This window comes from Seriola aureovittata, chromosome 8 (genome assembly GCF_021018895.1).
Source record: "Seriola aureovittata isolate HTS-2021-v1 ecotype China chromosome 8, ASM2101889v1, whole genome shotgun sequence".
NCBI lineage: Eukaryota > Metazoa > Chordata > Actinopteri > Carangiformes > Carangidae > Seriola > Seriola aureovittata.
Window position 1 is genome coordinate 16,351,644 of NC_079371.1, and position 15,696 is coordinate 16,367,339.

General features: G+C 37.8%; 2 protein-coding genes across 4 annotated transcripts; both read left to right on the top strand.

Moving 5' to 3' along the window:
- Nucleotides 1-764: 764 nt before the first annotated feature.
- Nucleotides 765-11,209, top strand: LOC130173143 (uncharacterized). 3 transcript variants are annotated; one of them, XM_056382102.1, is made up of 6 exons: nucleotides 765-852; nucleotides 1,395-1,524; nucleotides 2,769-2,840; nucleotides 2,974-3,306; nucleotides 4,662-4,772; nucleotides 4,904-5,237. In XM_056382102.1, the coding sequence occupies exons 3-6, from the start codon at nucleotides 2,792-2,794 to the stop codon at nucleotides 4,915-4,917; spliced, it is 507 nt and encodes a 168-aa protein (XP_056238077.1). In that variant the 5' UTR covers nucleotides 765-852; nucleotides 1,395-1,524; nucleotides 2,769-2,791; the 3' UTR covers nucleotides 4,918-5,237. The 3 variants fall into 3 exon arrangements, with proteins under 3 accessions (XP_056238077.1, XP_056238076.1, XP_056238074.1); XM_056382101.1 differs by lacking the exons at nucleotides 1,395-1,524; nucleotides 2,769-2,840; nucleotides 2,974-3,306; nucleotides 4,662-4,772; nucleotides 4,904-5,237 and adding exons at nucleotides 7,319-7,432; nucleotides 8,704-9,024; nucleotides 9,174-9,431; nucleotides 9,590-9,715; nucleotides 10,380-11,209 and having other exon boundaries at nucleotides 814-852; XM_056382099.1 differs by lacking the exons at nucleotides 765-852; nucleotides 1,395-1,524; nucleotides 2,769-2,840; ... (1 more) ...; nucleotides 4,662-4,772; nucleotides 4,904-5,237 and adding exons at nucleotides 7,283-7,432; nucleotides 8,704-9,024; nucleotides 9,174-9,431; nucleotides 9,590-9,715; nucleotides 10,380-11,209.
- A 754-nt stretch (nucleotides 11,210-11,963) lies between these two features.
- LOC130173763 (uncharacterized) lies at nucleotides 11,964-15,562 on the top strand. Its single transcript, XM_056383236.1, has 5 exons — nucleotides 11,964-12,101; nucleotides 12,971-13,291; nucleotides 13,441-13,698; nucleotides 13,857-13,982; nucleotides 14,387-15,562. Exons 1-5 carry the CDS (start codon nucleotides 12,053-12,055, stop codon nucleotides 14,575-14,577), a joined length of 945 nt encoding a protein of 314 aa, XP_056239211.1. The 5' UTR covers nucleotides 11,964-12,052; the 3' UTR covers nucleotides 14,578-15,562.
- Nucleotides 15,563-15,696: the final 134 nt, after the last annotated feature.

Consider the following 15,696-nt stretch of genomic DNA (forward strand, 5'->3'; position numbering starts at 1 on the left):
TCTGACTCTAATTATACCCATCACCTTTTTCAATATGTCATCATTCAGTTTATTGACTCTCCAAACATCATACGAAGAGGTTCTTCTTCTTCCATCCTTTGCGTGTCAAATCCTGTCGCCAGGCATGAGCCTTTCTAGTTAAATGAGCTTAAGGGCGTTTGATGAAAGCAACGCGCATTTAGGCGTTTGTCACCACTATTTAATAATAACTTATTACTGTCGAGGGGATTAGTAAAAGGCATCTTACGAGTGGAAAGGGAGCAGAGTCAGTAAGCTTGTAGCTTTGGAAGCACTGATGCTAATTTCTGCCTTGCTTCATTCCCTCACAACAAAACATATTGGATAGCATTCTGTCTAATTAACTCTTCTGCGGTTATGTTGTCCATTCAATCAGTCACATTTCATGTTAACGTCAGCAGATTGGATTGCCATTGGCAGGAGAGCGCAATTGTTGAGACACCAATAATAATACTGTGTTTCGTGAAAAATGTCCAGGCAGGCAGTTATTTGGAGAAAGTACAGGCAAGTGTGTGCCACCTTTTAAAGACCTTCGCGCAAACAATGTCCCCAAATTGTGGACGCAGCAATATGAGTCCATAAAAGAGGTGAACACAACATAGTTACTATGTCAGTTTAAGTAATTTAGAACTCAAAAAAAAAACATCAAAAAACTAATATTATCTAAACTAAAACTCCCACTTTCCCCCCATGATGTGGCAGAAACTTGGTATAGTCCGGTTGGCCACTTCCTCTATTCATCTGCTCTGCTTTCATGGGATCTTTTTATGCACAGGCCTGACCATATGTGTTCCACAGTAACATTGCACTGGGAAGTCAAAGAAAACAATGAGGGTAAGTTAAAGCCAACTTAAGTATAGACAAATGGAGGCGTGGCTGTTCAGAAGTTAACTAATAGAATAGCTACAAATAGAAACCTACTAAATACACTACAGGGATGATAGATGATGCTTGCTTACTGATGTGCAATGTGGATGTGATGTGCATGAGGTCAACAGAAATTTAAATGAGAAACCATCGAGTGTAAATCAAAGACAACTAAGGTGTGTGGCATCAGGAGAGTTACCGGCATTTAAATCAACATCATCACCCTCCTTTTAAAGCTGCACTAATCAATACTTTAATATGAACAATAGATCAAATGATTATGTATAACGTGAAAGTTGTTGCTCATACTGATGAACCCATTTAAGCAGAAAGAAAAAGCATCCATAACAGGCCAAAACAAATAAGAATCTGTAGCCTAGACTAGTCATCCCTCTTTGCTGTCTAAAATAATGTCAATGTGTTTTCTTAAAAATGCATTAATGGTTTTCTATTATCAAAATCTTTGAACAAAAATCAGACATGCTCCTTTTCCTTCGGTTTGACCACAGTGTTTAACTGCGCTTTACTGTGCTGAGGATATATCACTCACTGACACCCACTGAAAATCCCACCGAAAATCGTAAATTGCACTGGGTGTGATGTGCTCGGGTTTCATTGGATTTCACGCCCTTTCCTCAGGTAAGTCTTTCATCTTACAACTCTTTGGAAAGTGAGAAAACTGGCAGGAAAAAGTCACCAACTTCCCTGTCAGTTAGCTCTGGGCCATTTCAATGTACTTATCATAAAAGTCAGAATACATTCTAACTCCATGCATGTTCAGGGTTTAATTTAAGTAATGGCAAACTGATGTTAAACAGTGAATATTTGGTCGCTTGTTCAGGAGGTTCAGGAGTTCGAGATGTGTTCTGGATAGATAGATATACCAAATGAGATAAAATGCCAAGTTCATGAGATAAAAAGTCAAACTTTTGACTGAGTAAAAATTATGAGATAAAAAAATTTTAATTATGAGATAAAACATAAAAGATTTATTCTGAGTCAATATTACAAGATGTCAATATTTTGACTTTTACTCTCACCTGCAGCTGTGCTGACTGAAGTGCTTTTGTGCTTCAGTGAACTACAGTGTTCACATTGCTCTTTGAACTGAATGAAGAGATTCGAATCAGCGATCATGTAGAAAGCTAATTTGCATTGTTGTGCAGAGTGTGTGGCTCTTGTGTTTTCCGCTGTGTGGCTCAGTGTGACCACCTGCTCTGTTCTCTCCATGACAGAACGCCGACAGAACCTTATGTCTTGTGATGATTTCAGTCTATCTCAAATTCAGATGGACTGTAAAATTTAAATGCTGACCATAATGAATTGAATTATTACAAAGCAGTAACAGATCTCTGGTATCTTGTGTAAATTACAAGTCTCATCATTGGGCTGATTTTTATTAGTGACACTTAAACTGTTGCTTTTTGTGTCCTGCAGTCACTCACATATGCGTGTATAAGTATAATTTCACTTCCAGTTTTTGGGGGACAAGAAACAAGAAGAAAAAACAAAAATAAAACTGTCTTTGCAGTAGCGGTTAAAACATGTTGAAACATGCTTGAGCTGAAATCCCTCTCACACAATGTTACCAAATGCAGTCTTGAGATTCAGTTTCACATGATTTCAACAGAGAGAGGCATGAAAATTTATCCCTGTAGATATTTCCTGAGATACCTTCATAACAACATGCGGTCATAAGTTCATGTTTGCATGGAGAAGTGAGGCGGTTACTTTACTTCCTGCCTTTCAACTCCTCTAACAAACCAACACCCATTTACGGTTTCTTTTCAGTATCTTTCAGCTGTGGTCCCTCATTGATTTATGTCAGTTGTTAGAGTTTTATTCGTGCCAAGTTCATCATTTCTTTGGATTTTTTTTTTTAGGTAAAGGTTCTGGATAACAGAGTATGGAGCAAGTTCTAATTTTTCTTGTGATGTTAGCAGGTGTAACTCATGGTAAGATCCTCATCGTTAAAGAAATAAGCAAATTAAACATTTCGCAAACCCATTGAAAGAGCATTAAAGCATTAAACTCATTTAAGCTGATTTATATACTCTTGTGAATATATCTTTCTCACCTTTCTTTCAGTTGCTGAGACTAGATGTAATAGCACCAAGAACACATATCTGTGCTCTGTCACTCCTGGAGGATCTGTGCACATCCAAGTGATAACCAATGCCAGCGGCCATCAGGTGTGGTGTAAGAAACAGATTCTCGGTGGATCTATCAGTGTGTTCACCCTGAAGAATGAAAAGCTGACGATAAACAGAACATTTAGCAACAGAACAGAGTTTTTCATCAACAACGGGACATTCATGATGACAAACATGGAGAAGAATGATTCTGGTCAGTACATCATGGAGGCGTTTGATTCAAAAGGAGTCTTCGTGAGAAAGATTGATGTTCAACTGGATGTTGAAGGCAAGTATAAAAACAGTTCGCCATCGCTTCATCATCATGAAAATACAAAATACAGTCTGCCAATGTCTGCGATGTAAGACAGAAAACCTAAGAATGTAGAATTCATCAACATCAATCATAGACTGTTTTCAGTTCACTGAGTATGAACACTCAAGACTGTACAGTGTTACTTGCAAAAACTACCACTTCTAAGAGCTGTTACTTCCTCTGTCTGGTGACTTTTTCTCTTATTATCAGCGATGTATATGAATCAAAATCTACATAAAAAGTTATTAAAGTATAACCATGCTTTCTGTTCGGTCACAGATTATTTCTATGTGACCTTTATTTAGCACTGATGAAAGATGTTGTGAAGAAGGGGCGCTCGTGGGGTACATTAACAGGAAATGGCTGTGGTTTAACGGGAGGTTTCAGTATTTGTCACCTTGTGTGTGTGTGTGTGTGTATGTGTGTGTATGTTTTCTTTTTAATATGAATTTTGCCCATGACAATTTGTTTACTAACTAAGGAGTAGAAGATGCATTTGCTATGGTTTCATGTTTGTTTGTATGTTTGGCTTTGTACATGTCAAATTTGTCTTGCACTTTATTCTCAGATTTCTCTGAGAATAAAAATCAAAGCTTGAAATGAAGCACAACCTTAGTTCAGGCAGAGCACTGAAGTCACGCCTGTATGTAGGCTGACTGTGCTCCAGGTGACTGCAGCGTGCTTTACAATGATTGGCTCATTCACATGTATGTAGCTAGCAATGTCCAGTCATAGTTATACTCATACACGTGTGCTGTGTTGGACATTATTACCTGACGCTTATCACTGTTACTCTGCTGGTTACGCTCATGCCTCATTCACTCTCTCCACCACCCCAACCTCCTCCATATTTTGTATTGTTGCTTTAACTAAGATTTAATGTTCATGTGTTCATTAAGGGGGGCGGGGACTTTTCAATCACACCTAACTGTATAACCATTTTCTATAAATGGTCAATTTGTTGACGTACGTTTCTCTGACTGAACAGCATATCATATAGCAGCAGCTGTAGATCTCAGATCAAACTGTTTTGATGTTTTAGTCTGAGTTGATGTATGACAGTCTGCCAGATGGAGCGCCTTGATACTTGTATTTGTATCTGTTTATGGAGCACTTAAACACAACTGGATGCTTTCCCTATTGTATAATGGTGGTTGATGTGGTTGTGTGAAACTGCAGGGTGTGTACCTTTGTCATCTTAGTTTTTGCCCTCATTGTCTGGTGAACAAAATGTGATATATATAAAAACACACAGATTTTTACCTCTAAGTCATATACAGGAAGTGAATATATTCTATATAATTACCAGTGTGGCCTCTTCTTTGTAGAACTCGCTTCTTCCAACCTGATGCCAGTCTTGGCTGGAGTGGGTGCTTTACTGCTACTGATAGCGATTTTTACTGTTTCTTGCTGTGTGTGCAAGTGTCGAAAGAAGTCAGGTAAGACTTAATAGGCTTGCATGTGATCAAAAAAGGTCAATAAATAATGACAGCATATCAGTCAATACCATTATATTTTGGTGAAATACAGCTGCTTTAAGTGCTGAATTCTTTTCTTTTCTTTTCTGCAGACTCGGGGATATAACGGAGAACAAACATATTCATTATGAGTTTGGACTTTGATGAACTCACCTGTGGATCATTATCAGCCGACAGTGATCTAACGTCTCCAAGAGCCAACAGCAAACAGGACTTTTAGCATAAGTTAAGAGCTGGAAAAGACTGTGGAGTTTTCCTTTTGTATCTGGCATTAACACTGAAAAAGATTTTGAATAGAAAACACTTGTGTAACAATGGTGAAATGTTATGTCCTTCATGTTGATCTAATATTAGTATAACAGCTGCAGCAGCTGTGTAACCATATTCATGAGGTCAGTGATCAGAATAAAGTGGTGTGACTCTGTACTTTTGATCTCTCTTCTTTTTTTCAAACACAGGGTTATTTTTTTCTTTTTACTTCACTTCAATAGCAGTGGTCTGTTTACGCAGGTTAAACATTTGATACATATGGAAGTCGAATGTTCATGTTCAATTTGTCATATTTATCACTAGAGATTTGAATATGATTTTGTGACTGGAAGTTTTACATAATGGGAGGATGTAGACGATGGCAAAGGCTTTATGGATTTAGAATCACTATTATTGACCGTCATAAAACATTTTATTGATGTAAACAAACTTTTAACAGCAACAGAAAACTTTACTAACTACAATGTTAGTGCTTGTACTGAAAATTATAACTATCAATGACTTTAAGGACTATCAGGAGGTAAAGTGACTAAAGTAGTTTATTTCTAAAGCACGTCTGTCCGACTGGTATTAGTTGATACCGAAGCTGATTAAACATATAGTGTTGTGACAACATATGCAGGCTGTGTTTGGGTTCACTTACATTATCTCATGGTTAAGTAACATTTGTTTACTCTATGTTCGCTTTTAAGTGTAGGTTTGTGTTAAGTTTTCAGGGTGGATATGAGAAATGTCCTTCATCGTGTATACTGTATGTCTTAGCAGTGGAGACAGTTGTTTTCAATAACATGTGATTTTCTGTGTAGAATAGCTGAAAGTTAATCGTTGTAAAACTAAAATGAAATCTTGAACCTCTTCTGTCCGGGATTATACTGGTGTCTGTCAAGCGTTATTGGTAAGTAGGACCCAAATGCAGCCAACACAGAGGAGACGGTACAGAATGTTTAATAAACTTAACAAAGAAGCTAACACCCAACACTGGGAAACACAGGTGAAGTACAGGGAAACACAAGGGAAGAACAAGGAAACACAGGAACTTAAACAAGAAACAGGAACAGGCAACATTAACAGACTAAGGGTAAAGCAGACATGAACAGACTGAGGCCAACCAGACGTGAACAGGAGACGTGAACCAATGAAGACAAACCCAGTAATCAACAGACGAACCGACACAGACAAAGGGGAGCACAAAGATTATATAGACACAGGAGGCAAGGTGATTGCACACAGGTGAAACACATTAGGGCGGGGCAGACAATCACTACACAGAAACAAGACCAAGACAGGAAGCGAAACACTGAGACACACAAGGAAACCTTATTACAAAATAAAACAAGAAGTGACAAAGTCCAAAACAAAACTAACAAAAAGTGTCTGCCATAGCAAACCATGACAGTGTCTCACTTTGTCCAGTATCACTTTGAATAAAGAGAGATTCAACACTGTGCACACAGGAACACTGTCCAAATGCTTTCATTGTGGGAATCTATGTCCATGGATCTAAATTTGGATGAAGTGCAACAGGCAGAATGTAAATAACAGGAATAGTAGAATAAAAGAGAAGATCTTTGTGTGAAAAGATGTGTCTGTGGTTTATGCTGTATTTTGACAGTTTTACGCAAACATTTTTTCACTTCCCGCACAGCTAAATGTAACACAATCCTTGCTCATATATTATGCTGCAACATAACACGTTATGTAACTTCAGAAAACATGTCACAACCTCTGCTAGGATTCTGGACATGGGCATCTGTTTACGGGCTGTGCCTCAGTTTTCTTTCACTTTCTTTGAAGTCCATGGAGAATAATTTGAGCGTCTAGTCATCGTGTTCCCAAACTCACTCAAATTATGTATGGCTTGATGACGGACACGAGACTTTACTCTGTCAAACTGGCTTCGTACGGTGCACACAAGCATTCTGGGTATGAACACAACATCAACTGCCCTGCTAAAACATTGTTTACCTAAGTTTCATTAGATGATGTTGATTTTCACTTTTTCAATTAGTTGGATACAGTGCAAAAGTCAGCCATATTGTATTTTTGTATGTGTTGTCTGTTGTGGTTTCATACGTGTTAATTTCTTTCTTGGCCCACAAACTGCATGCACTGATAGCCACTTCCTCTTCCCCCTCTCAAATATAAAAATAACCTGCTCAATTCTCAGAACTTTGTATCTACACCGGACAGGACACATTTCAGACTGATCAGTGCTGGATGTGCATGTTTGCACTCAGGTGAAGAAGAGGAGTTTGTCTGAAAGCTGCTGACGGGGTCAACAGAGGCTGAACAGTGAGGAGACATGAAAGCTGTGGTTGGACTGTTGCTGATGCTGCTCCGAGTCTCTCATGGTGAGCTGCTCAGATTTCTTCAACACAATTTACTGGATTAAGTATAGTCACTGTCTGTGTTATGGAGCTCAAACATTGACCCTCGCTGGGACCAAATTCATTCAAGAATCGTGACATGGAAATGAATTAAATATAATTATGTTATTTTAACTTTTAACTGCAATTGACTGGCATAAATCTATAACTACGCAGAAATAAAGTGAAAGCTTTCTTTTGTTTAATTTTCAGTGATTGTTTATGGATGACTTTTTCTAAATAAGAAATTAACTTTACCATTGTTAGCTGTTTTTTTAATAAATAAAATTGAAACTCAGATACAAATGACAGATACAAAAGACACACAAGAGCACAAGAAAATGAAAATTTTAAGAACATACTTCAAATTGACATTTGATAAAACTCTTGACAGTGACTTACTCATTAAAGTCTGTAATGATTCTGGTTGAATCTGTGATATAAGGCCAATAAGCAAAAAGATGCATGTCTTATTTTATTTTAATTACTGTACATGAAACGAAGGATTGCAAAATAAAGCTAATGCTGAATCATAATAACACACTGTTACAACACAAATACAAATATTCAATAACTAAAGACACTGCCAAGGGGAGGGGCTTCACGTTTGTGCAATGATTTGCAGTCATATTTCATGGCTCTATTGCACAAGAAGTCGTTCTTGTCTGCATAATGAGAGACTGTGAAATGAAACAGTTTACACCATTGAAGTTTGATTTTTATTTTTTTTAGTTCAAATTTTTCATGTCAAATTTCATTCAAGTTCATTAATTAATCCAATTTAGTTGCTTTAAAGTTCACTGCGTGATACTTCTGAGGAAATATTGAGACCTGAGACACCATGTTTTTATGGTTGTATCTTTATTTAAAGATAAAATCTAAAACACAGCCTAAAGTATAATTTGTAATCTTTGGTAGGTTTTGGGAACTTCATTAAAATTTAAAGATAAATGTGCAACACGAGTGTCAATGACTGTAGTTAACTTGACTTAAACACAGAATGTTTGACAGAAAATGTCATAGTAAAGTAGCTAAACGAAAATTGTTCACCAGTCATAGACCTGTGTAATACTGAGCTGCCAATGAATTACTGCTGTTTGCATATTTTAAGGTACTGGTAGTCAGAAAGAGACAGACGCAGCAAACATACTATTTATGTTTTTGATTTAAAACTTTAATATAATTGTCCATTCATAAACATTCTTTAATTTAGAAAACGTGGAATGATGAAAATGTTGTTTTTTTCTTAATATCAGGTGTGGAAATCTACTGTGACGGCAGACAGGATGGAGCTCAGTGTTATGGAGCTTTGGGAGGAACTGTGGTCCTCCGGCTGATGGACAGCGCCTCAGAAATAACTAAATACAGATGGAAATTCAACACAACAGTAATACTCAACGGGAAAACGAATAGGATTGACTCTAATCTGATAGCAAACAGATCCGTCTTTACTCCCAGTAAAGGAACATTTAGGATCAATGACCTGAGCAGGACTGATGGTGGTGTATATACCCTAGAAACATTTGATTCCAGTGGACGCGTATTAGAACCTCGGACTCTACAGTTGTTCATTCAAGGTAAATAACTTTTTTTACTTACTGGAGAATTTAGTAATATTGATATATCTCATATTCTACAGATAAACTACACATATCTCATAGTCTCCACATATCTGTATTTTATACCTATTGATAGCAACATAAACCAGTGAGTGTGTTTTTCTCAGCTCCTGTGTCCTCTGTCCGGCTGGTCACTGAGTGTCTGTCCCAGGGAGAGATGAGGGCGTCCTGCTCCTCTGAGGGAGGGGACAGTCCTCAGTACAGCTGGACTCTGGGTGGACGCACACTGACACACACTGAGCTCCTCTCTGGAAATCATGAGACTAACAACATCACTCTGAAACAACACGTCTCAGGACGTCTGGTCTGCTCAGTCAAGAATAATGTCAGCCATGTCTCCAAAGAGGAGATGATATCTAACTGTGGTGAGTGAGAACGTCTGGAAAACACGAGAACAGCCCCTACCACAATCACAGAAATCAAGGCGTCTGCACTGTGGGTTAAAAACAGCTTGATGATGCTGACACTGGTGATTATGGTCATTCTGTACATCAGTCATGGTTGATCTGTTTCTTTCCTGTAGGCTTCATCTTCATAAACTGTACATTATGTGACGGGACACACATATCACAGTGGGTGTTTGCAGCCAATAACACACTGTGTATTGAGTCGACAACAGTCCCTACCACGGTCAGAGACACTACTGTGGGTAAGGAGATGGACTTTGTGTCCTCCACTCACATCACACCTTTCTATCAGTCTGGATTTCTCACGGTACATTTTAACTGTAGCTCTATCAACACAGGGAGCTATCTCTCATCCAAGTATAAACACACACGAGAGTTTACTTTATGTATGTTCAGCAAGTCAACCTGGGATTAATCTGTAAAAATTAAACGTTGTTCACTAACCACTGTACTTCACAACCTACTGGGGGACAGAGTGACAAGTTCAGAGGACAGAGAAGAAGAATACATAATGATCAGTCATCACTGATTCTTCCATTAAACATGCAACTTTATAATTTTAATATAGTATGAAGTGGGATTTTTTTGTGTATGAAATTGGACTCAGAGTCATAACACTGATGATTATAATCAAACTGCAACTTAAGCATGATTGATTTGTTTTCTTGCTCAAATAATTCAGTAGTGTAAGTAACGCCTTGTTAATCAATGAAGCAACAGCCTCACACAATCTATTGTCACTATTACAATGTCCCTATCAATAGATATTGACATTTTTATCGGTCACAGTAACTGAGACCTCCACCATGGGTCTGGTCACTGGCATCATAGAATCCCTTTAACATGAACTTTGCTGTCATTGTGCTAATATCTAACAATTGGTCTTTGTGCCTCTTGTTTGAACAGATCCCTCCCTGCTCATATGTGGTTTGCTCTTCGCTGTGGCAGTTCTTTCAGTGGTTGGGATTGCCATGTTTTTTCATTTGAAGATGAGGAAATACAAGAAAACCAAAGTGCCTGCCACATCACGAGCAATGGAGTATTCAGAGAACTCCTTTTCGGTGGTTGAATTGAGGAGTTGATCTAATCATTAACATTTTGGTTATGCAGTTCATCTCTGCTTCTAATATCACAGGTGGAGACCTCAGACATTTTCACCTTGTCACATCCCTGGTTGTTGACTTGACGTGAAAATGATCAGTGGAGTCCCACATACTACCTGCCTATTATCAGAAGACCTTTGTCGCTAATTTAAATAGTATTTTAAAAAATATTAAGTGTTAAATTAAGTGTTACAGTACAATCACAGACATTTTAGGGCTAAATGTATTAGTTACAACTTTCAGCTGTAAGAATCAGTGAATCAGTTTATCCAGAAGCAAAATGCGTTATTAAAGTGTAAATAAAGCTTGTATTGTCACATTAGAAATGCAGCTTGTGATGTTGTTTGGAAATTAGTTTAATGTAGATTTTCATGTTGTTTTTTCTTACTGCTATACTGCAATTATTGTTTTTTTTCACTTTTTTAAAATGTATAAACATTATATATATGACGTGTTTTGTATATTCATTAATGTAACTGAAGTGTTTGACTTAGACAAGTGAATGATGTAACTCTTTATTTTGTTTTTCACTGGATCAAATTTGGGAAAAAGTTCTGTTTCACTCCCATGTTTATAAACATCACTGATGTAAACAAACTTTTAAAAGATTTTAACATTAAAAGCTTAAATTTAGTTGTTTTATAGTGTTTTGTTTTCTTAATTAAAGCCATCAGTCAGTCAATCGACCATGTGTCTTGCTAATCACAGATTGTACCTTTAAAAACAGCTGAGTTTCATTTTATTTCAGACCATGCAGAAATAGATAAACACTTTCATGCTAAAGATTAAATCCAGGTAAAAAGACCATTGAACCATATCATACGGTGGCCCACGGGTCAACACAGATGCAAAAGCCACAACATGACTTGTGGCTTTTACATTTGTGTTGTGGCTTTTGCATTGTGTTGACCCATCGGGCCACTGTTTACTACGTTTTCTGTTGCCTTGACATCCTTCTTTCAATATAATGCAGTCCAGTACAACACCGCTAGTAACTGTGACCTCAGAAATGAACATATGATAAGGTTAACACATTTATGAAATTGTCAACTAAAACCGTCCATTATGAGTGTCACAAAGACAGATGTCATGGCAGGGTTACTGTGTTGGATTACTTTATGTTTTACAGGTGAACCTAATAAAGTGGCCTCTAAGGGTATAGAAGTTAGAGTTGTCATAGACATATCGATATGCGTTTGATGGTACTGTAAATTTAGAGAACACACAGAAAAATAGAGGAACAACAATTAGAGAAATGAGAGAACTGAGGACGTAAAGGCAGCATCTGCAGGAAGAAGACAACGTGCGTTTCTTTTTTGGGCTTAAATTAGTTTCTAGGTAGTGATTATGTTCAATTCATTTCCCTTTTCACCTCCACACATAACATTTCCACAGCTTCTGTTTTGATGCTGATCACTAACAGGACTCAGTTCTGACTGGTCGGTGTCAGCTGTACGGGCCGAACACCGATGAGACATGGAAACTGTGTTTGGACTGTTGCTGATGCTGCTTGGAGTCTCTCATGGTGAGCTTGTCCACTATTTGAAATATTAATATTGGATTTGGTATATTGTGTGAAAAAGACATTTTGTGTTGTCGATTTTATGCAGCCATGAGATCAATCATAGTCAATAACTGCACTGATTCCAGAATGGAAAGTAAGTAGTAAAGTAGTAAATAAAGGATTTAATAAATGAATGAATTCCAAACTGAGCTGGGAACTAGGATTTCAGGGATTATTGTCACACCATGGCCCATGAAATGAAGCAAAACACATTGTTTAGTGATGGGTTAGATCTGTGATCGACTGCCAGTAGCCTCAATGCTTCAATGTTGCAACAAACTGAAAACTTTCTGTGGGTTAAATTTAATTTGTTAAGTCTGTAAAAGCAAATGAAATTGTAAGAAATTTGGACACAAATCACAGAATGTGAGAACATTTTAATTTAATTTTAAGCAGTGGCACAACTCTAACGTACCAAAGATTAGGATGTGAAATTATCAGGAGTCAGTCTCAGGGAATTTTAAAGGCCAAACAGACCTGTGTAATTCTCAGCGGCCTGTTCTCCAGCTGTGGTCCACAGAGAAATGTAGCAAGCTAAACTACACCAACATGGCAAAAGTAGTTTAGGCTACTACATCAGTAGTAGTTGTTTTAAATTGAACCAACTTCAAGGCAAATCAATGCCATCTCACTGATCAATACTTGATCAATAAAAGAGCTTTGCTATGGAAAATCTATTTGATTCAGACGACAGCAACATTACCACCACACTACCAAGAAGTATAGTTAAACTAGTACTACTGCCCAATACTGATTTTACAATACTTCATTCTTATTGTCATTCATGTTGTAAAGATAAAAAGATAAAAGTTGTTTACATCTTTTTCCAGGTGTGGAAATCTACTGTGACGGCAGACAGGATGCAGCTCAGTGTTATGGAGCTTTGGGAGGAACTGTGGTCCTCCGGCTGATGGACAGCGCCTCAGAAATAACTAAATACCGATGGAAATTCAACACAACAGTAATACTCAACGGGAAAACGAATAGGATTGACTCTAATCTGATAGCAAACAGATCCATCTTTACTCCCAGTAAAGGAACATTTAGGATCAATGACCTGAGCAGGACTGATGGTGGTGTATATACCCTAGAAACATTTGATTCCAGTGGAAAGAGTTTAGAGCCTCGGACTCTACAGTTGTTCATTCAAGGTAAATAACTTTTTTTACTTACTGGAGAATTTAGTAATATTGATATATCTCATATTCTACAGATAAACTACACATATCTCATAGTCTCCACATATCTGTATTTTATACCTATTGATAGCAACATAAACCAGTGAGTGTGTTTTTCTCAGCTCCTGTGTCCTCTGTCCGGCTGGTCACTGAGTGTCTGTCCCAGGGAGAGATGAGGGCGTCCTGCTCCTCTGAGGGAGGGGACAGTCCTCAGTACAGCTGGACTCTGGGTGGACGCACACTGACACACACTGAGCTCCTCTCTGGAAATCATGAGACTAACAACATCACTCTGAAACAACACGTCTCAGGACGTCTGGTCTGCTCAGTCAAGAATAATGTCAGCCATGTCTCCAAAGAGGAGATGATATCTAACTGTGGTGAGTGAGAACGTCTGGAAAACACGAGAACAGCCCCTACCACAATCACAGAAATCAAGGCGTCTGCACTGTGGGTTAAAAACAGCTTGATGATGCTGACACTGGTGATTATGGTCATTCTGTACATCAGTCATGGTTGATCTGTTTCTTTCCTGTAGGCTTCATCTTCATAAACTGTACATTATGTGACGGGACACACATATCACAGTGGGTGTTTGCAGCCAATAACACACTGTGTATTGAGTCGACAACAGTCCCTACCACGGTCAGAGACACTACTGTGGGTAAGGAGATGGACTTTGTGTCCTCCACTCACATCACACCTTTCTATCAGTCTGGATTTCTCACGGTACATTTTAACTGTAGCTCTATCAACACAGGGAGCTATCTCTCATCCAAGTATAAACACACACGAGAGTTTACTTTATGTATGTTCAGCAAGTCAACCTGGGATTAATCTGTAAAAGTTAAACGTTGTTCACTAACCACTGTACTTCACAACCTACTGGGGGACAGAGTGACAAGTTCAGAGGACAGAGAAGAAGAATACATAATGATCAGTCATCACTGATTCTTCCATTAAACATGCAACTTTTTCATTTTAAAACAGTATGAAGTGGGATTTTAAATTTGACTCTTATGTCACAGCCCTGACTGACGTGATTTTTGTGTCTCTTTATTAAAACAGATAACTCCCTGCTCATATGTGCTTTGAGAGCATCTGTGGCAATTCTTTCAATAATCGGGATCACTGTCTATTTTATTTGGAAGAAAAAGAAATTGGGGAAATCTGAGGGCTCTGCCATCCCACCAACGCCAGAATATCCGGACAACTCTGTTTTGATGGTTGAAATGAGAAATTCCACATATGAACTTTAACTTTCTGAAATGAACAGTTTAGTGTCGTCTCTCTTGCTGTGTCGGCTCATGTCTTTGTGGGTGTGAAATAATCATTGAGAGTAAAAATTCTCTGTGTTTTCATTCTCTACTAACCTACATCTGACTGTTGTGTTGATAGTTTAGCAGCTCACTGTGACTGCTTTTCCATTTTCACTGCACCACTGCCTTTGGAGAGTGATAAAACATCCAGAGGTCCACAGCTGCAGCTGTGATCACAGAGCAGAGAAAACATTAGAGGTAAATGTACAGTTGATCTATACAAAACGTTTTCTTTCATTTCTGCTGAATTAAATGACAGTACATAAAAATTAAAACAATTAATAGTAAGTGTGAATGGTATCAGCTGATGTAAAAACCTGTTTGTCCTGAAGCAAAATGTGACACTGTAAAAAGAACTTAAAGCATCACGTTAGCAGTGAAACTCATTTTGATGCCAGTTGAAAATGATTGATTTCCATATCACTTTTCCATTTCATCACTGTACAGTGAAAACAATGTATATACAGACTTGGTGATTTCGATTTTTTCAGTTAAACTGAAGGATTAAATGTTGCTCGATGGGTTGAGAACATGACTCTTTCACTTCTTCATGTAAATCAACCGTTTTGCGACACAGTGGATTATCTGAAAAAGGAACTGTCACTAAACACAAATAGCAGAATTTACTTATAAAAGAAAAGTTGATCTTTTGGAAATAGGCGGTTTTCTCGTGCGTACAGGTGCTTGGCTTAGTGATTTTGCATCAAAATATGTTTTTTAAGATTGTGTATTACAGCCCAAACTTTTTTTTTTTTTACACCATCATAAATTACAGGTATAGTCACACATATGCTTAAAGTACATAACTCAGAAATGATGGAGTTATGTAGATAACAATTTTGTGTATTTCTCCCACGTTTTCAAACATTAATTGTATAAAACCGTTTAAAGCATTAAAAAGCAAGCTTTTTAATTTTGTTGTGTATTAAAAACGTGTCAGTCAGTCACTAATGTGTGATTTGTCGTCACTCAGTTTAGCCAAGTTCCTGTTTTGTTGACAGTTTAATCACGGACTGCACCTTTAATGACTGCAGAGAACCAAGTAAAACTTCCAGACTC